The sequence below is a fragment of the Vespa velutina genome, chromosome 6, assembly GCF_912470025.1.
Source record: "Vespa velutina chromosome 6, iVesVel2.1, whole genome shotgun sequence".
Taxonomy (NCBI): Eukaryota; Metazoa; Arthropoda; class Insecta; order Hymenoptera; family Vespidae; genus Vespa; species Vespa velutina.
This window is the reverse complement of record NC_062193.1, coordinates 216,072-238,011: the sequence shown is the minus strand read 5'-3', so window position 1 is coordinate 238,011 and position 21,940 is coordinate 216,072. Positions and strand designations below refer to the sequence as shown.

Below are 21,940 nucleotides of genomic sequence, written 5' to 3'. Positions count from 1 at the left end.
CCGACCGGTCAGTTTTATTTCATTGTGAATTAACATTCGGTAAAATCATTCGTCGACGGTACACGTTGTATATTTCATCGAAAAATATACATATATATATACATAATCAAAGAAAAGTAAATATATAATTAATATATGACTAATAGAGAAAATGACGACATCATTCAATTAATATTTGAATTTTGTCTTTACGCAGTGTCCAATTTTCTAATCAACCAATACGTTCATAGAATTATCTCGTCATGGCTTATATAATCTCCTTGAAAACGATTGGACAGGAATTAATATATATATATATATATATTTAACGATTTTCACAGCTTTCATCTTCGTAATGTAACATCATATCCTGTTAGCTTCATTGATATCGTTTCGTTTTACAATACACTTGCTTAATATATATATATATATGATTTATAGCATTTAATTAGGAAAGATACGTATATTTTATTTTTCTTTTATCGAGAAGACCATGAATTCCTATCATATTTCTTGTTAGACTAATCCTGTAAACTCATTAATCTGTTTAAGTATCGTAGAAACCAAATAATCGTTTTATTCTTCTTCTTCTTATATCGATAAAAGAGACGAGTAAAAAAATGACGATACTACGCGCGATTAACTCTATTTGAAGAAACTAACCGGAGATCCTCTTAAATCGTGAAATACGTTGTAACTCGCGAACAAGAGTAGCCATTATTATACGATAAATCACAAAATGACTGGAGAACTTTAAGTTCTCTACGATCGAGTTCCTCGATGTTCTATTACACGACGAACGGTCAACACATCATTGTCAGTACTTTGTATTATCAGATAAATTTTATCCATTTACGAATATATATTTATATTTCTTCTTTAATGGATAAATAGTTAAATTGATATGTTAAAAAGTATATTCTTTTTTCTATTTTTTTCTTTTTTTGTAATATTCATTGCTCTCGTTTAAATTAACGTATAATAAACACGATGATTACTTTTTATTAAAAAAAAAAAATTTATATTATACTAATCGAAGTAAGTAACGACAGACTTAGCTCTCGGAATCAGTAAAGAAATACTTTTTCATTGACGCCGTCGTTCGCGTACTCGGTTGACCCTTGATCGGCATTGACCATATTACACCAGCCTAATTTCCATTTATTACGCAATTGATGCAATTAGATACATCAATCGTCGGGATAATGGAACGTTCAAGAGCCAACTAGACGCGCGACAAAGAAAAGAGCAAGAGACAGTATTCTGTCCAATTCTGTTCGAGACGAATGATTACCTTCTAAAGATGGAGACAAAAACCATTTTTTTCTTTCCAAATTTATATTTTCGTTTCTCTTTTATCATCATACATTCACACCTACATACACATATTTTTTCACTTTTGTTTTTCAACGATAAAACATTGCTTAACGATTAAGGTTTTTTTCGTTAAGAACGGTACGCCATGATGTTTCGACAAGTTTCACGTCATATTTAATAACTTAATTATCTCGATATATATATTTATTAATATATCTGCGTTAAAAAATGATAGCTATTGTAATGCTAATGAAAGAAATAGTGCGTCACATAATTTTTTTTCTACTATTGTAATTACATATGTATATATTTACATATGCATGTATGAAAATGGTATTTGACCGCCATGATGATCTTTAGATAACCTTTTCATCAGTATAATCTCATAAATGTGATATTACCTTCTTAACCAGCCTATTCGTGGAAGTAGTGATAAATTAGAACCGCGAATAAAAATTTTTTGACGATATGAATATATAAAAGTTAGAAAAATTTTTTTCCACCGTTTATAACGACTCATTCGTTCATTTATTTATCATACGTAATATAATAAATGACTTTCGACCGATAAGATATATCGAATAACGAAGGTTGAACGATAAATCTTCACTGAAAATTAAAATAATCGTTAATACGGGAATATATTTGACAACGATGACGTACATATTTACAAATGTAAATTAAATTGAAATATAAATATACGTTCCTTCACACATTGCCTTTATTCGTACTTTCTTCCTTTTTCCTTTTTGTTTGATCGAAGAATATTTACTAACGACAAACTTCTATGACTCGATTTGTTCTTCCTATTTTTTCATGGATCTTATCGTCGATCGTAGTTCAATCTAACAATTTTTTTTTTTTCTGCTCAGGCCATGATTTATTATAAATAACTTGAACGGCAAAACAAATGGAAAGCTGAAAATAATATTACATCATAAAGAATATTTCTACTATGTTTAATCGATAGTGCAACAAATGCGATTATTTTTCGACAAAAACAAATTCAAACTAGTAATTTGTGAAACGTCAGAGCGAAAGATAATAGCTAATACATGGACAATTGCGAGGATCGTTAATTTTTTGTGTTTCTTTTTTCTTTACATCTATTTTTCGCCATACGTAAAAACACGAGGAAGAATAGCGACGACATTAGAGGGAATAGATAACTGTCACGGGCATTTATGATTGGCGGCCAAACGGAGGCTCGTCCTAAACGTTTAAAAATAAATTAATCTACGTCTCTCTCGCTCTCTCTCTCTCTCTCTCTCTCTTTCTCTGTCTCTCCCTGTCTCTCCCTGTCTCTCCCTCCTTCTCTCAATGTACACTGCGTCAAGCAGGTTAAATTCAATCGGGCAGTGCACTCGAAGAATTTTCATTTGTAGTTCGTACGTAGTCGTCGTCGTCGTTAAGTTATAAAAGCTTGCTTACGAAGCATCGTTGCTTTGATCGGCAACACAACGTACATAGAACAAATGTATACGTAGAAAAATAATATTACACTCCGCATGTTAAAGGAAATCGGAAGCGCGTGCGCGAATATTCTCAAATCGATCGTAATATGCATTTATTATTATTTATTTAAAAGCAAAGCGCGCGTAAAGAGCGAAGGATAGTTTGAAAAGAGAGAAAGAATAAGAAATAACATTATAATTGTAAACACGTGCGTACATAGAACATATATTCGTTCATGCGCGCCTTCCGTTCTCAAAATCGATATTGTCGCTGAGTGTGTTCCGTACTAAGGCCCACGTACGAAACTTATAAGAGTCAACGATATTCAAACATAACCTCAAAAATCGACGGATCTTTTTACTCCGCATTTTCCTTGTGCAGCGTAAAAAGAAAAAGGAAAGAGGAAGAGAGGGAGAGAGAGAGAGAGAGAGAGAGAAAGAGAAAAACAGAGAAAGTGAGAGAGAGAGAGAGAGAGAGAGAATAAACGGGAGAGAGAGAGAAGAGAGAGAGAGAGAGAGAGAGAGAGAGACACATACCATCCGGATCATTGAAGAGATTTTGATTTAAGGATCGATGTTGGAATATCAAAGTGATCATCGTCGAACGAATCGAGGGTAAGGGATATACCAGCGAGTCTGAGGAGAGCAACGAAGGCTGATTTTTTTGCGAATCTTTCGAATGACGTCGATAAGAGAGAAGGTTATTGCCATGCATATAAATTAATTTTTATTCAAAACATTTTTTTCAAATTATTCAAGGGAAGAAGAGGAGAGAGAGAGAGAGAGAGAGAGAAAGAGTGAGGGAGAGAGAGGGAAAAAGAGAGAGAGTGAGAGAGAGAGAGAGAGAGAGGAAAGGGTATAAGAGACATAGGATAGAAAAAGTAAAAAGATACCAAGAAGGATTACGTACGAGCAACGTGTCCCATGGATAGCACATTGATGTATCACTTGTTACAAGATCGCTTGTTTTTCATTTCTCTTACTTTGTTTATCTGCTCTCCCCCACGCGCCGCCCCTCCTCTCTCTCTCTCTCTCTCTCTTTCTCTTTTTTTGCGCGTGTTGCATCATTTGCTGTATGATGATGCGTTGAGTCCAGATACTGATTCGACGATTGAAAATGAGCAAGACGTATATTTTTAAGAGTATAATATGCTATACCGAATTGGCTATACCGAAAATACGCGCTCGACGATATTTCAATTGCGTAATGTTTTTGATAACCGAAGAAAAACACGTGGTACACTTGTTATTTTATTCTTATTTTCCTTTTTATCAAATCTTTTTTCTCCCTTTTTTCGGTTGTTAGATGTCATGTTAACAATGATGCTAACAGTTATCTGAACGTGCATATGTATGGAATATCGTGAGATTTAGTTAGATCATATCTCCTTTTAATCGCTCATAATATATGTGACTTTTTTTTTTTTAAATTGTTAACAGGTCACAAAAAGTCGATACTTTAATATAAGACAAGAGAATGTTGATGGGACAGACTTGAGGTGAAATGTCCCGTAGTTTGCCAGATAGAGTGGCAGGGCTTTATTATGCCCATGGCCTATTCTGTTCTTCGCATCCCATCCCAGTTATCTCTTTGGCAATATCAATTATATTACTATGCTGGTCTGTTGTATCTTATTTAATGATATATTTTAGTATTCTTCCATTATAGGTACACGATTTAAAATAGAATCGTTTTGTCAATTACAGTTATCCTTTAGTAAATCTGCCAATGCCAGGAAATGCACCAAGAATGATACTTAATCGTACGGTTGAATCAACAAATGTTACAGACAAGTCAGCTTTGTACGTTCAACAGGTTGTACTAAGAATTGGAGTGGTACCATGGGCCGAAGATTTGTCATTAATGGATGCATTTAGGGGACCTTTATATGAGATATTTAATCTGTTGGAAATTATACAAAATTATCAGCACCCAGAAACGTTAGTTTAATGTATTCATTTGGATGGAGAATTTTTCAAAGTCCTCATTTTAGAATTATATTTACAGGTTGAAGACCCTTGGCCAGGTTTGCTTGCATATAGAGGCAGCCAAAAAGAGAAATGGAAAGAAACCGGAGGTTTTACCGGAGTATAATTGTCTAGTACTCTCTCCTGCAAATTTGTGGCAGCAAAGTATTGAATTATTTTCACAAGATACTAATCTTATTGGAACAGTATTTTCATATAAGGTAGCTTTATAAATTTCTATTGGATTAAAATTATTCGTCGATCACCTATATTATACATATATTTTCTTTCATTGCAGAACTTACAAAAAGGTAAAGTTAGTTTAGCAGAAGTAATGTTTGGGATGAATTTAAAAGAAACTGGAATTAAGCGATATCCTGTACGTGTTAGGCAAAGAATTTTACAATATTCAGTCACCATTTATTTAAAGGAATACGATGTCGAGTAAGTAGATAGAAACAATATAATCCTTTAATGTAATATGATAAAAAAACTGATAACATATTTTTTCATCTTTTCATTAATGTCTGCTTCCAGATTTATAAGAGGATTAAATCATCGATTGAAAAGTTACTATCGTCTTCATCAATCTGAAGATAATATTACAGATATTGTGGCGGATGATGCGCTACATATTTTTTATCCTGGAGAATTTAATTACAGTGACTTCTTTCCCTTGATGATGACTTTCTTAGTATTGCTTTTTTACATTTATTTTTCTGTCCGCAAAATAGAACTTATTAAATCAAAAATTGGAATGGCATTTAGTGCGTGCTTTACGGTAATAGCGTCTCTTTCTATGACCGTTGGTGTGTGTTTCTTTTTTGGTTTAACATTGAGTTTAAGTGGAAAGGAAGTGTTCCCATATTTGGTGATAATTGTTGGTTTAGAAAATGTATTGGTGTTAACAAAAAGTGTAGTGAGTACTCCAGCTCATTTGGATGTGAAAATTCGAGTCGCTCAAGGCTTGTCAAAAGAAGGTTGGTCTATCACAAAAAATTTGCTTACCGAAGTTACTATTTTAACTATTGGATTGTTCACATTTGTTCCCGCCATTCAAGAATTTTGTATTTTCGCTATCGTTGGATTATTGAATGACTTCTTCCTTCAAATGGTGTTTTTCTCAACAATTCTTGCAATTGATATTAGACGTACCGAACTTTCTGGTGAAAGTTCCAAATTTCATTTACCACACATTCCAACGTCACGAAAACAACAGTTTACTACGACTATAACGACAAATAGAAAGCCTAATATATTTCGTTCCAAGTCTCATCCAAGGTTGAATGGTTTGACCAACGGACCGACCAACGTGATAGCTCCAAATACACAGAATACTTATACATTGGCGAAATTACCCAAACGATTACGATTGGTTCATTTTTGGGCACGTACACGTATATTTCAACGTGCATTTATGGTATGGATGGTAGTCTGGATCAGTATGATTATATACAACTCTGGAATAATTGAACATGTTATTCACTTAAGTGATACATTAAAAACAGAAACAGATATTGATGGATACACTATAGACAGACCGCAAACATTAAATAATTATATTGGATTAGATAAAATAAAATCTTTACAGACATCACCTAGTACCGTTACCCCGGATCGTTTGAACGATAACGTAAGTCAAATAGCTTTTTAAAACAATTTCTTTCCTCTTACAGACACAGATTATTATTGGATATTTTTTATTATTTTAGAATGAACTGATCAATAATGTAACAGACGAATTGAACAAATTGAGACCTGTAGATTTTCCACCTTGGAATCGTTTATCTCTTTATCACTGGTCTTCAATTGTTTCAATGTATAATATTTCTGTAGCTGGTGAACAAGTAACAATATTACCAACAATTAAATTATCTCATGCGGTTAGTCCACAATTGGTTAGACAAATTAGCAATCCGAATGATGTGCAACACTTCCAATGGCAAAGTTTTGCTACAGCTGCTCTCGATCCCTTGGATTTTTCAGGTTTGCAAATATTTCCTTGTTAAATAATATAACATTTGTAGTCTAAAAATAATAATGACATATTTATTACGCAAAGATGATTATTTACAATCTGATATCACAAGTATTATTATAGTATATGTGACGTGTCATTTTTAAGCTGGACGTTGAATTCTTTTTATTCCAATGCACAGCAGAATATTCTAATTTATCATTCGGTTATTTGATACTTAAGTGTACATCATTTAATATAGAAATACGATATAGAAAATTTTATTTATGATCTATTTACTTTTATAGACATGGAAATACCAACAAGATCCGAAGGGCGCGGATTTAACACAAATGCACCCTTTGTACCATCGAGTCCTATGGAAATATTTTTAGCAGCTTTACTTTGTCTAGTTAGTGTTATTGTTGTGGCTTATACAATGGTGGTTTTATATCGTTGCATTTGCTCTAGAAATTATGCTGAGTGGAGAGCTAGTTGGCACCAACAGGAGAAGACACATGATTCAGTGACACAATTGGTCTTAGAAGCGATGCCTTTAGTTCTAGAAGGTCACACTCAAGAAGTCGAATGTATTGCCACAGATGGCAATACCATTGCAAGTACTTGTTTGGCTGGACACATAAGAGTATGGGATTCAATTTCTGGCGAACAGATTGCTCATATTAACAGAAAGCAATTCTTTGGTACACCTCAAAAAAATGCAAATCAAGCAACACAAGATACAGAAGAACTTATGTCTGATTATGAAAGTGGTTCACCACCATCAAGAGGTGAGATAGAGAATATCAACTCACAAAGTTTATACTCTGCGTCGTATTCATCAATGTATCATAGACAATCATCGCCAGGACCTTGTTACATTCAACGAATAAATTATGGAAATATTAACAAAAGACATTCAATGGGCAATAATTTGGATTATGATTATCAAATAAATGAATTCAACAATATGGAAAAGCATAAATCTTTGCGTAGAAATTTGGATAATGCTTATAATCTACCTGATTTAAAACAAACAATTAATACAAAATTTTCTTCCATGAAGCATTCGTTGGTACAGAAAAATTATGATCAAGGTTATAATTTTGGTGATAAATATAAAAATCTCTTAGACGAACATAATAGGACCATAGACGAAATGCAAAAATCTGAAAATCAGGATGAGTTAAATCTATGTAGAAAATCAAATATTTCAGTGAATGGTACAGTTTTGTTAAACGGAGAAAAACCATTACAATTGACTCAAGGCATTCCACCAATTTGGTGCATGGACTATCAAGAAAATTTAATTGTAGTTGGATGTTCCAATGGTAGCTTAGAATTTTGGGAAGGTACAACTGGAAGATTTAAAGTAAGTTTTGAAAAATTGAACATTTCTTTTTCTTTTTTTCTTTTTTCTTTTTTTTTTTTTTATGCATAACGAATGTACACATAATCATTGAAAATTTTATATGAAATTATTATTATAGTGTTTGTTTGATGATGGATCCGGCTTTGGGATTTCTGCTGTTAAACTTATAGGCAGCAGAGTAGTAGCTGCTAAATTAAATGGTTCCATAGATTTCTTACAACTTGAAAGTTATAGTAAAGGCCAACAAATCGACTGGGGATTTACATCTTACAGAAGAAGTAAGTAATTTTACATCTTATAGAAGAAGTGAATATTCGTTATTGTAAATTTTTTATTTCTTTTTCACTCATAATATATATATATATATACACATATATCACAGCGCACGTTCGTACCGGTAGCGCTGGATCGCCAGTGGATATTAATATCATGCAATCTGAAGAAGATCTTCGTTGTATGAAAATTGGTTCACACAGAGCACATCAACAAGTTATAACGGTTTTAGATTCTGAAGGAGGTCGTGTTTTAACAGGTAGTCAAGATCACACCCTAAAAGTTTACAGGTATGATGTCTGATACAGAATATCAAAGTATTTATGTACAATATGCTTTTATGGGATTCTTATATTATATTTTCAGGTTAGAAGACCAATTACCATTGTACACCCTTCATGGGCATTGTGGACCAATATCTTGTCTATTTGTGGACAGAATTAGTCCTATGACATCCGCTAGTGGATCTCAAGATGGTTTACTATGTGTCTGGGATCTTTTGACAGGTAAGCTAATATAATAGAATGTCATAAGGAAGTATCAATAAAATATTTTTTTTCAGGTACATGTATGTATAGTATACAAGCACACGATGGTGCTGTAGCTGCTATAACATGTTCAGTATCCTATGTAATAAGTATTGGAACTGATGAGAAGTTGTGCGTTTGGGAACGGTTTCAAGGTCACTTATTGCATGCTCTTCCTGCACACAGAGCAGCTTATAGTTTACAAATAGTTATGTTAACGCATCATCTACTAATCGCCAGTAGCCAGGTATGTAATAAGTTTCATTAGAATGAAATCTATAATAGTGCAAGATATGATAATAAATATTTCAGGGATCATTAGTGGTATGGGACGTGAGAACTGGCGAACCTGTTCGTGAAGTAAGATTGGGTCATAAAGACAGTTGTATATTCGTAAAGCAAATGATAGCATTAAAGGATAGTGTAGTTTGTGATTTTGGTCGACAATTAAGAATCGTCAGATTTCCATTGGTTTCTGATAAATTAGACTAAATTTTGGGTATGCACATGTACATAGCTTTATTTTACATTTACTTTCGATTATAAATATTATACGATATTTGAGTAAAAAATTGCTTCGCATAAGCTTACTATAATCTACAGTAATTTTACAGGCATAAAGATTTTTTATATTGGATGTATTTTGTACTCGATTAAACTGAGGGTACATTTATTATTTTTTAAATCTTTCGATTAAATTGCCCATGGTAGGTTATTTTGTTTGAATTATTTTACGATATGACAATAATAATTTATTATTATTTTTTAAATTATCATAACTATTAGACAGATTCATGTATGAAAATAGTGAAAGCTATTATCGATTTGTATAAAAAAAATTAAAGGTTGTTGGAATTCCACGAATTCTTTGGATATTTAACTACTTCTTATATTCTTCCATTTATTTATTTTTAAAGAAATGTTCTAAGTTTTATTTTTAGAAAACTATTTAAAAAAATGCTTTATTTCGTGGAGTAATACGTTAATGTTATTTTAAATCAGTCTATGCATTATTTATATTAACGTATGTATATGTACATATATATATATACATATATATATATATATGTGTGTATGTTTGTGTGTGTGTATATGTATACACATGTACATAAAAATCATTATTTTTATGAAATCGTGATATTTTAAATAATCGTAATTATTAATGCTTGTGATATTAAACATTGCATCTGTCGAAAGTTATTGGCCCTCAATTGAGTCAATCTTATGTTTAAAACGTAAATTTAGAATTTTTGCATGAAATATTTTAATAACATGATATGGAAGAATAAGGAAGTAAACTAATATTATCGTTGCTTGTTAGATATTAACAAGTTTGCAAAAAGCTTGCGCAAACAATTAAAAAAGTTTGTTACTTTGTTAAAAATTGATAAAAACGTAATGTAATTTGTGTTTTTGCGTGCGCGCGCGCGCATATATATGTATATATATATATATATATATATACACACACTTATATATATATATATATGCACACTTATAATTTATATATCATCCAGATAAATATATATATAAAAAAAAAAGAATCGGTTAAATGTATAGACAGTCCTGATTCAGATCTTTCATCGCAAAATTTTTTCTTATGTAAATCTATTAAATAATATCCTATAACCCGATTAACGAAATTATTATTATTTTTTATTCCAAAAGAAATCTGATAATTACATAATTATTCAGATTCGAAGAACTATTCACTTTTTCTCATCTTTTAGCACGAGGACTATCTATACATTACATTTTTTACAACGTAAGTTATTGGAAAGTTAATCATGACATTAAGATTTTTTTTTCATTTTTCTTGATGAAATCGAATTTCATTATGCACAACGTTTCATCTTTACTTATACAAGTGCCTTCGCATCTGTCATTTTAATTTTCACTCGTATGTATTTACTATGATAGAATTATATACACATATATATATATAGAGAGAGAGAGAGAGAGAGAGAAAGAGAGAGAGAGGGAGTAACGAAAAAAAATTGATCTCAATCTTTTATTACGTAATACGTAGATGTTGCTCTATCGAAGAGAAAAAAAGAAAAGAAAAGACAAAATTTTAATTATTACATGTTGAAACGTAGAATACATATACAAAAGTGTACACACACACACTTATGATACGTACTACGTAGTTAAAGTAAAGTTCAATCGAAGAGAAATTTTTCGAAATCGATTATAAATCATTCAAGATATGGTGTTCTATTCAAATCATTCGAACGGGTTCCAACAAACTAAATATTACGATCATATTTACTAAAAGAAAGGATTTAGATCCTAATTATAGACTATAACGATCTATATTTTTCTAATCGTCGAAATAGATTACGTGAAAATTTATATTTTATAACGAAATAACGTAAACTATGAATTTCATTGTTATCGTTTAATTCTTCAATAACAATAAAATGACAATGCGTCGGTTTATTAATATTTAAATTAATTAAAGAAAAAGTAAGAAAAAAGATTGATTGTACGAAAGGATCGCATATAGAGTGCATTAAGTTTCATCTTTGCAATGTTATATTTTACATATTATACTTTAACGAATGTTGCTGAAGTATCGTGAAATGAAAGATGAAAAAAAGCGAATGAACGATACTTTACTTTAAGAGAGAAAGTGTGTGTGAGAGAGAGAGAGAGAGAGAGAGAGAGAGAGAGAGAGAGAGAGAGAGAGAGAGAGGAAAGTACGTGCGTCTTTTACGGATGATATAAAAAGAAGGAACATTATCAATAGGTCAACTATGAAACAATGATAATCGCCTCTAGACTGAATATATGTACTATATATTGTGACAGTTTATACATACTTAGGAAAAATCTTTTATTTTCTGATATCCTATTTGAGAAAGCAGATAGTGGGTCCCGCTAAACGAAATCATCGTTTGCATACCTAGAGTTATATATTTTTCTTAACCAAAGTTGTACGTACGTTGTTTAAAATAAACGATGCGTCTCTACATGTGATAGGAAATAACGAACGTGAGGAAAAGGAAAAGTAAAAGAAAAAGAAGAAAAAAAAAAAATATATATATATATATATGAAACAAATGAAATAAAAGAAAAATAATAATAAAAAAAGGAAGAAAAAGCAAAAGAAAATGCTTCCGACGATACCGTTGGCTGGCTAACGATCAACGCGTGATTTTTGTATTTATTATTAAATTAATTTAACGCATAATCTAACGCATAATTAACTATCGTTCTTAATAAAAATAAAATTAAAAAAAAAAAAAAAAGAAGAAGAAATGAAATAAAATTTTCATTTTGTAATAGACGCAAACCCTAGCACGTACTTATCCCTTCCGAGTGCGCAAAATCTTAAAAAACTGTCGGCCATTAAACACACACTTCGAAATACAAAAATATGCAATATATAATCCTATATATCATCATAAGCGTTTTACATTCAACGACAGGTCCATCGTCTGCTTCTGGCACATTTAATCCGGAAATTTGTAAGTAGAATGAGATTAGATGAACTATTATAATAAGCTAAGCCGTTTTCTTTTCTAATTCATTTGATCTATATACAAAGATTCCTTTTTCAGAAAATTATCGCGCTTACAATTACTTCATTATATATTATCTTTATTGGTAAATAAGAACGAAAGAAACGTAGAAATGTTGTCAATGTGGCCTTGCCGATCAGGTTCAATGTCGTTAATTGTTAGTTGTCGATTAGAACGTATCAATAGTGCTTTCCTTTCACATGATTTTAGAACATTTCTTTTCTTTTTTTATTTTTTTTTTTTTTTTTTATTAAGCACTCTCATTAAGAATTAATGCAAGAAGAAAAGGAGCAAGGTTATTGACCAAGAAAATATGCACATTGTAAGTCCGTACTCAGACATTGTGTGTTTCTCTTAATGCCGAATTAATTCTTTGATACTTTTTTAAGAAGTGACGTCTATCGCGGGATTTTAATTTGTATTTAACAGTTCAGTATCATATTTCTTATTTTTGTTTGTATTAATAATGAATAAAAAAAATTGTAAATATTTTCAAATATGGTTTTCATGATTGATTGATTGATTGTTCAAACAATTCGTTTGAATAGAACTTTCTTATCTTGATATATTAGTCTAAGTATATGTATATTTTATTTTCCTTTTTAATACAAAAAGTATTAAAGTAAAATAAGTTTATCGCAGGACATCTTATCGAATGAAACACAAGAAATAAAAACAAAAATAATAAATATTTATTGTTTAGTTTATGATATACGTCAAAAGCTTATATATATACGTAAAGTACTTCCAGGTTTTTCTTTTGTTTTCTTTTATTTTTTTAGAGATAAGTTTTAACTGTGTAACGACACGATGAAAAAAGATATATATATATATATATATATATATATATATATATATATATATGTATATATATAAACAAGGACGAATGATAATATTGAATAATATGAATTATACAAAAATAATTCATCTTTTTTCTATATATTTATATTGAAATAATCAAATTTAAATTTGAATATGAAGGATAAATTAGAAAGGCTTTGTTTAGACTGTTAACTTTACAAAATATTTAACTTCACAAATTATATATATATAACTATAACCCTTTTTTAGTATATAAATAATAATAATAATTGTTATATATATAATTAATAGTAACATATATATACATATTGTCATTATTATCGATCTAATGTTGTATATCAGTAGCAAGCTATCTTAGTAATTTCTTTCATCTATTCCTCATTATTATTATTATTATTATCATTATTATTGTTATTATTTATTATTTTGAATTCTGTAATACCGAAAAATTTTATCAAACGAAATTATTTTTATCCTCATGGTTTTTTTGTATTTCAGGATTGTTGATTGTATTAATCTCCCTGATAAAAAATTAGTTAGATCGGTAACAATGAAATTAAACGGCTAGGAAATAGATGTATTATTCATCATTGTTGGAAGGACGTATGGAAGTAAAAGGACATATTTGCGCGCACACAGAGAACAATTTTCTTTCGATGTAGAAGAAGAGGGAGTAGAAATCGAAAGTACATCTTACCGGTAGCACACATCAGAACGTATTCAGTCGTCTCCAGAGCAGGCTCGGTAAAGTTCGTTGTTTCTTCCTTCTCTTTTTCCTTCTTTTTTTTTCTCTCTCTTTCTCTCTCGCTCTCTCTCTCTCTCTCTCTCTTTCTTTTTTCTATTGCTTTTGCTTTCTGTTTTTCATTTATTGTCTCTATCATTCTCTATCTATCGAGAATAATTTAAGAAAAAAAATTGATCACTTTTCACAATCGGTTTTGATAACTGCTCGATAAACAAGATGAAGGAAGAAGGAAGAAGAAGAAAAAGAGAAAAAGGACAGAACGTTTTCTCGAAGTTATAAACAGAAAAATATACGACTATAGGAAGGTCGAATTGTGTATATACATATGTGTATATGTGTTTGGAAAAAGATCTCTGAGTTTCTTGAGTTTGCTGACAAATAAAAGCAAAAGAATGAATCTTTTTGGATCGTTGAAATGTCATCGAATAAATTGTATTAAAAGAGAACGAAGACATAGTGAAAATTAAAAAGTTCATCGTTTTTGTTTTTTCCGATTTATATAATTTTTTTTCTTTTTATGTTATAAAATATATACTATATAAACTTTGATATTTTCGATATGATCCGTTCGGTATCGATCATTAAATCGTCATTTTTTCATTAAAAATTATAAAACTGAGATTTGTTCGTTGACAACTATCAAGAAGATGACACAAATCAAGAACATGGAAAGCACCATTGAAAATACAGTCAGGTTCGTATGATATAATATTCATTATATAATTATATCTAATTAATTTTGATAGACTATTTGCGTCCAATTTATCGATTGATATATCAATTCTATACAGAATATCCCCATATGATTCAGTTATATAGGTTAATATCATTTTAATGTTGTATCAATAATTAAATTAATCTAACAGCAATAATAAAATCAATCAATGATTCATTTTTCTTCAACGATCTTATCGTTTGTATATTAAAAAAAGAAAAAAAAAAAAAAATACTATATTCAATGAAATCAAGAAATAAATCGTAACGTTCTTTTATTAAATGATCCTTCAATAAATTTATTTCTTTAAAAATCTTGTTTTTTTCGATTTTCAGTATCAAATTTAATAGTACTTTAGTTTTATCATAAGTTTTGATTTAAAAAGCGAAGCAAAGTACTATGAACAATTTTCCTTCGGTAGTTGTTTTTTTTTTTCGAAATAAAAAAAATAATTAATTCATTAAATAGAAACATTATTTTAAAAACCGACATAATTATTCGAGCAACACATATATATACTAATCATATTTTATACTAATCTATTTGATGATAATTGTTAAAAAATAAAAAAGGAAAACTTCGTTATTATATTCTATATATAAGAGATCTGTTACGTTTTACTTTAAGATAACTATTTGTTAACATTTTGTCTAAATATTGTTATGTTTTTATTTGATCTCGTATTATATTTGGAGATATTGGAAAATGATAACAAAAAGACTATTAATTATAATTAAAATAGTAAAAAAAAACTATTAATTATAAATAAAATAAACACAGAATAAAACATTTTCTGCAAATAAAAGGGAGAAAGAAATAACAATTGAATTAAAATGTCTAATCGTTTATGTTTATTATGAACATGATAATTAATAATTTTTTCGAATAACACATTCAACCATTACTAATTTCATTTACGTCAGAAATATTGATGAATTTGATGAACCTTGATTTTTAATTTTTTATTCAATATTTTACAATTTTTATTGCGACAACTAATTTTATTTTTATAATAAACTTCTTGTTAAATTTAATCACATTGATAGAGTACTTAATTCGTTTAAACAAAAATTATTTACTTTTTTCGAAAAATATTCTTTGAATATGTCATTTCTGTCGTCGAGTCATTACATATCTATAATGCATATAATTTATATATTCTATCTCCATCTTTTTTTCGCGAACACTTGAAATTTTTAGTATCTCTCTAACAGATATCATTGCCAGACTATTTATAAATAATTCATACCAAATATAATATATATATATATAAAATATATGTAGCGATCATCAAAGCGAATAAGAAATTTTCTTATTTTTATAATAAATCTGATCAGTATGTGAACGAAATAATTTTTGTTTTTGCTTCTTCGTTTTGCCTACTAACGAACGGCAAATTTAAATATTTCCTAAGAAAATATTCATACTTCTTCAGTTTGTTTTAGAATTTTAAGTCGGTCTTAAATCGTTTAATATTTATCATCTTTAATGTCATTTGAATTAAGTTATGTAACCTTATTTCAGTTTATTTTTTTGATAAAAGAATGAAATGCTCATTAGAATCACGTGATAGATTAATTTATCTTCATTTTATTAGTTTTAAATCTTCTCAACTGAAAATGATATGTAAAGTAAGTTTTATGAAAATAATGATCCTTTTTATCTTATTAAACCTCCTTCTCTCTAGTTCTTCATTTTGTACATCTCGTACGTATTCTGAATTTTATTTAGTTTTTCTTTAGTTTGCTTGATATTAACCCTATTTTATTGCTTCAGAAATATATCATTTTCGTTTCATAATATGCTCCATAATTGTTTCTTTAGAAACAATAAATGACATTAATTGACAAATGGTCGTAAATACGTACGATTTGTTTCAAATTGATAACTATAGTTGATGAACAATAAATTACAAATTTAAGTAACATTGTTTCTTTATCGTTTGTAATCATTTCTTTAGACTTTATTGTAAATATTTATTATTGAAAAAATGAAATTTAATTTATTTAAATAAATAAACGTTGATGGAAAAATATTAACTGTAATAACATTTTTATAAGTGCAATCTGTAATATTTAATATATTCTGCTCATTTTTCTTATTTTTTTTTTTTTTTTTTTTTTTTTTTTTTTTTGAATTCTACGATAAGATTATCCATCATATCGATGAAATAATAAATGAGCATATAATTAACCATGTAATGTAAATGAAGAAGTGCAATGGTAAACACGTTTGCGATCAGGTTACTGACCATGATCATCAGCGATGCAGCGGAGAAAAACATCAACGTATACCAATAAAGTCCTTCAAATATTTTTTCTAACATGAGAGACTCATTCTAGACAATACAAGATTTATATTTATATTATTACATGATTAGCTTGTTAAAAGTACTTGGAAAAGTAATGACACTATACATCGATAATCGAAGATAGAAAGGAAAGATCAAATGGTTCGATAAACTCTTACTTCATAAATATTTATAATTTTTAAGCAGCAACGTCAGTTTCTGATTATTTAAAGAAACAATTAGAATATGCATATAAATAGATTCTAAATGTGTTAAATATTTCAATTGACATCTATAATGTATAGGTATTTAAATTTATCCATTTTCTTTTCAATTTTTTTCTTTTTTCGATAGCAATTACGTACATTCAACAATACATTTATGTAATTGTATTTGAAATATTTTCTACAATAATAATTATTATATTTCTTAGAATCAAAGTATTATTCCTTAATGTTATTCAAAGAAATGCATAATTTCAAACTTATTTACGATTCTTCATTTATCGACAGGTACCAAATCAAGTTTATTTCAAAGAAACGTCTGATTTATTTTATTCGTTAATTAGTATTTCTTTGAAATATAATCGCCAGGTTCCCCATAGACAAATCAACTTAAAATATTCTAGGGAAGAAATCAATACATATAATTATTCATTAACTGACATGACACAACGAATACAATGAAAAAAAACATTATAGGAAAATAGTCGCGAAAATGTATTATATTATAATATATTACACTTGTAAGTACGTATGCAAATATACAGGGTGTTTCAATTAACTATAGAACTTGAAATATCTTTATTAATTTTAATGATATGAGAAAAGTACAAAAAGAAAATTATACAGATTACAATTTTCTTCCGCAAAGTTGACGATATCAAATTCTCATTCTCCAAAGAATGTTTTACAAAAAACATTCCTTTCAACCATTTGTCATTTGTAATTACATAATAATTTTTCAACTGGCAAACATTATTTTGTAACGGAAACGGCAAGTTACGTAAATGACTCGCCTATATTCAAGTGGATCACGATAGAATGGATTTGATCCAGGACAAGTGAATGGCCTGAACCAGTTGTGTGCAACGATACGGTTTATTCGAAAGAAAAAAGAAAAAAAAAAAAAAAAAAACATTGAAATGATAGCCCATAGGCATTCATGGCTCTAAGAATCAATTTTCTTTCTTTCGTTCGTTCATCCTATAGCTATTCTCCTTTCATGATTCTCACCGTGAATAGATATACGTACATTTAGTTTCGTCATTGACATAATTTAACGTGAAAGGGTCTCAATACAACGATCACGTTTATGTAATCCCAATGTACATACTACGTTGTCGGCATTTTATATAATCCAGCATCCTCGTAAAACACTGTACAAGTGCCGAGATACGATTTTCTTATTTTCAAGAATGTTCTTTTAAATGGCATATTTTAATAGGATTGAAAAATGAAACAAGATTTCAATAGAGATTTTGAAATGTCTTTATTACTTCCGTTTATTCTTAAGAATAGTGTTCACAAGTCATTCTAGAAGTAAGTTGAATCAGTTGATGTTATAAGTCTAATGACCATTTACTCTCGTTTATTCGATCATAAGAGTGATATACAGTGAAAGACAAAATTGACACGTTTGACCAAAGTATTTTATAGTTAATATATATGTAATGTTCCCAGTAATAATTAAATATTTTAATATATAAAAAGAAAATAATATTTAGATAAATTTTGCTTGAATAAATTTTCAGCAATGGCGAAAAAATAACACCGATGGAATTAAACGGCGATGTTGGCGATAATCTGACGCCTATTTCAAAATATCGAGAAGCCTTGCCGCAATGCTGTGCTGTAGGCGCAAAAAATCTAGTCCTGATCACGTTTGGTTCGACTTTGGGCTTCTCGACAATTCTGATACCAGAATTACAAAGCAAGAATTCTGAAATTACCACAACTACTGAAGAAATTACGTGGATCAGTAAGCTATTAAATAAATATATCAAATTAATCATTATTTCATTTTCGAAATAACTAGTTTTTGTTCGTCACAATTTTATAGTACAATTTATTTTCATTTTAAATTATTTACTTTTTTACTTGTACTGCATATTTCATTATTTCCTATTACATATATCCAAACACTTTTAATCACAATTTCATATACCATGCGTTTGTATTCTTTCTCTTCTTTTTTAACGTTCTTTTATCTTTCTCATTACAGGCAGTTTAAATTTGTTTCTTGTACCATTAGGCTGTTTCGTAAGTGGCCCAATATCCCAGTATTTAGGTAGAAAACGAACGATGATGATCGCAAATATCCCGTTCATAATGGCCTGGCTGACTTTCCATTACTCTTACAATACTACCATGCTGTTCATAGCTCTAGCAATGACAGGACTGACCGGTGGATTGATCGAAGCACCAGTGATGACATATGTTGCCGAAGTTACCCAACCTCGTTTACGAGGAATGTTATCAGCTACATCCACCATGTCCGTCATTTTAGGAGTTTTCACACAGATGCTCGGCGGTAGCTTAACCAATTGGAGAACGGTGGCAGTGATTAATTTGACATATCCACTCGTGTGTTTTATCGCACTCCTCATGGTTCCCGAGAGTCCTCATTGGCTGGCCGGTAAAAAAAGATCATTCTTATATTGTTTATTATTAATTGATTCGAGTCTATTAATCATATATGCTCTGTTAAACATATATATACACGCAAACTGTTATCATAAACACATAATCGATTAAAAAAAAAAAGCATCCGCCACGTAAAAAAGTTAAAAAAAAAGATAAAGATTACATGATTAGATTATTACATGGTTATTAATGTTATTGATCGTACGATATAAGATCTTTTTTTTTAAAGAAACCTCTCGTTTAATTATACAACATTCATTTTACTCAATATCAATTCTATATTTGAAAAATCCAATTGATTCTTTAGCAAAGGGTCGTACGAAGGAAGCTGAAAGAGCTTTGTGCTGGCTCCGTGGATGGGTTACTCCAGCACACGTGAAAACGGAGTTCATTGGACTTTGCGATATTGTGAAGAAACCGGTGGACACAACGTCGGAAAAAGAGAAACTTTGGAAATCTTACAAGAAAAAGACATGTTATGTGCCTTTTATATTGGTGACAACAGCCTTTTTCATTGGTGCATTTGGTGGTACTTCGATTCTTCAGACTTTTGCCGTTGTCATTTTCGAAGAAATGAGTGCACCCATCGACAAATACACGGCTGCAGTATTTCTCGGGATCGCTGAATTAGTTGGCACAGTGATCTGTGTATCAACCATTCATTTTATCGGGAAACGCTTGTTAACTTTCTTCTCTTTAATTGGAATAGGATCCAGTTTGCTTCTAGCGGTTATTTATGGTTATCTCAACGATAATCAAATTATTCATGGAGAAAATTATACCTGGATACCGATGACCTTGATGATAGCTGCCGCCTTTCTCTCTCACATTGGTATCAGGTTATTACCTTGGATTCTAGCCGGTGAAGTATTTCCTGTTAAGGTTGGTACATGATGATGGTATATGATAATCATATTAACATGAAGAAAAAGGCTTTAATCTTTTTCCAAAGGGTATAATATTGCAATATTTTTTTTAAATAAAAATCAAATAGTTTATGTTACTTTAAATAGTTCCTTTCTTTCGAAAATGAAAATGTAGATGGCAGAATCATACTTTCTTCCTTAATGTGTGATGTAAAAGAATTAAAATCTAATTATACATTGAACTCATAGCTACTTAAATTCATTCGTTTTCATCCTATATAGACTTCGTAGAAATTGTTCGACTTATCATTAAAACTTTATCAAATTGTCAATATTTCTGTATAAGATAACGTTAAAGAAGGTTATCTTATTAATTATCATGAATTAATGTCAACAATTTTAAAAGTCAGAATATTAGTGAATCATTTACATTCTTATTCACATTTATCTAGAATAAGCTTTATATCTTTTTTAATAAATACCTATTAAATAAAATGTTTATATGTGAATTATATAAAAGAAAATATCAGTCGTATTTTTCTTAAAAAAAAAGTAGAAAGAAAGAAAGAAAAATATGAAAACATTAATCCGCGTCTAATTCGAAATTTTTATTTCACTCAGTATCGTAAAGCATTTAATTTAAAATAACAATTTTATACATTTTTCTTTTTAAATATTGAATACAAATGATATAATTTAATATATATTTCAATTGTATTTGCATTAATTTCTAGGTACGAAGTAGCGCAACTGGAGTAGCTGGCTCAATCGGATATATTTTCATGTCGATCGCAAACAAGACTTTTCTGTACATGAAGACCAGCATGTCTCTATCAGGGACGTTGTTTTTTTATGCCCTAATAAATTTCGTTGGTGGAATTGTACTTTATTATATATTACCAGAAACGGAAGGTAGAACGTTAAGGGAAATTGAGGAACATTATGCTGGAGTGCAAAATTTAAAGGACAGACCAAAGAAAGAAAAGCTACTATTCAAAGAGAAATGGGCAGCCACAAATCCAGCTGTCATTTATGATGACGAAAGTAAACTTTAAATTACTATTTCAGTTACAGAAACCTACTGAAATTATATACATATATGTATATATGTATATATATATGTGTGTATATATATATATATCAATCTAATATTGAGATTAACTATACGTTACGCCAGTTTTTAAAACATGGTTAGATGATAAATCTCGGACTTCTTCGTATTCGAGGTTGTTTACCGCATTTTAACTTCAAGAAAGAAGGAGCTTCCTGTTTTTTAGAATTAGATCTTAAATATTTTAAATGTAAAAATTTTACGTCGTCTTTTAAAACGATTGTGAGCGAGAGTGAATTATTTAATCGTTGAAAGAATTCGTGTGTTTGTATTTTTTAAAACATATATTTCTTAACATGTATGTATGTAAAATGTTTTATATAAAACGTCTAATATATATATATATGTGTGTATATATATATATATATATAT

The 21,940-nt window shown here is 29.6% G+C and overlaps 2 protein-coding genes and 2 long non-coding RNA genes across 6 annotated transcripts; 2 read left to right on the top strand and 2 right to left on the bottom strand.

The window, feature by feature from the left end:
- Positions 1 to 2,048: 2,048 nt before the first annotated feature.
- LOC124949943 lies at positions 2,049 to 4,604 on the bottom strand. The gene is made up of 2 exons (XR_007101211.1): positions 3,661 to 4,604; positions 2,049 to 2,214 (listed from the first exon to the last, which is right to left on the bottom strand). It is a non-coding gene; the product is annotated as an uncharacterized LOC124949943 (long non-coding RNA).
- LOC124949928 (sterol regulatory element-binding protein cleavage-activating protein) lies at positions 2,612 to 9,711 on the top strand. 3 transcript variants are annotated; one of them, XM_047495820.1, is made up of 13 exons: positions 2,612 to 3,365; positions 4,191 to 4,370; positions 4,458 to 4,691; positions 4,759 to 4,939; positions 5,017 to 5,162; positions 5,256 to 6,351; positions 6,431 to 6,704; positions 6,984 to 8,047; positions 8,166 to 8,325; positions 8,430 to 8,610; positions 8,687 to 8,826; positions 8,883 to 9,094; positions 9,160 to 9,711. In XM_047495820.1, exons 2-13 carry the CDS (start codon positions 4,255 to 4,257, stop codon positions 9,337 to 9,339), a joined length of 3,984 nt encoding a protein of 1,327 aa, XP_047351776.1. In that variant the 5' UTR covers positions 2,612 to 3,365; positions 4,191 to 4,254; the 3' UTR covers positions 9,340 to 9,711. The 3 variants fall into 3 exon arrangements, with proteins under 3 accessions (XP_047351776.1, XP_047351775.1, XP_047351777.1); XM_047495819.1 differs by having other exon boundaries at positions 2,612 to 3,450; XM_047495821.1 differs by lacking the exon at positions 2,612 to 3,365 and adding an exon at positions 3,558 to 3,987.
- A 4,045-nt stretch (positions 9,712 to 13,756) lies between these two features.
- On the top strand, positions 13,757 to 21,929 carry LOC124949934 (facilitated trehalose transporter Tret1-like). The gene is made up of 5 exons (XM_047495841.1): positions 13,757 to 14,635; positions 18,700 to 18,926; positions 19,170 to 19,583; positions 19,899 to 20,473; positions 21,192 to 21,929. Exons 1-5 carry the CDS (start codon positions 14,589 to 14,591, stop codon positions 21,510 to 21,512), a joined length of 1,584 nt encoding a protein of 527 aa, XP_047351797.1. The 5' UTR covers positions 13,757 to 14,588; the 3' UTR covers positions 21,513 to 21,929.
- On the bottom strand, positions 18,421 to 19,663 carry LOC124949945. Its single transcript, XR_007101214.1, has 2 exons — positions 19,038 to 19,663; positions 18,421 to 18,931 (listed from the first exon to the last, which is right to left on the bottom strand). It is a non-coding gene; the product is annotated as an uncharacterized LOC124949945 (long non-coding RNA).
- Positions 21,930 to 21,940: the final 11 nt, after the last annotated feature.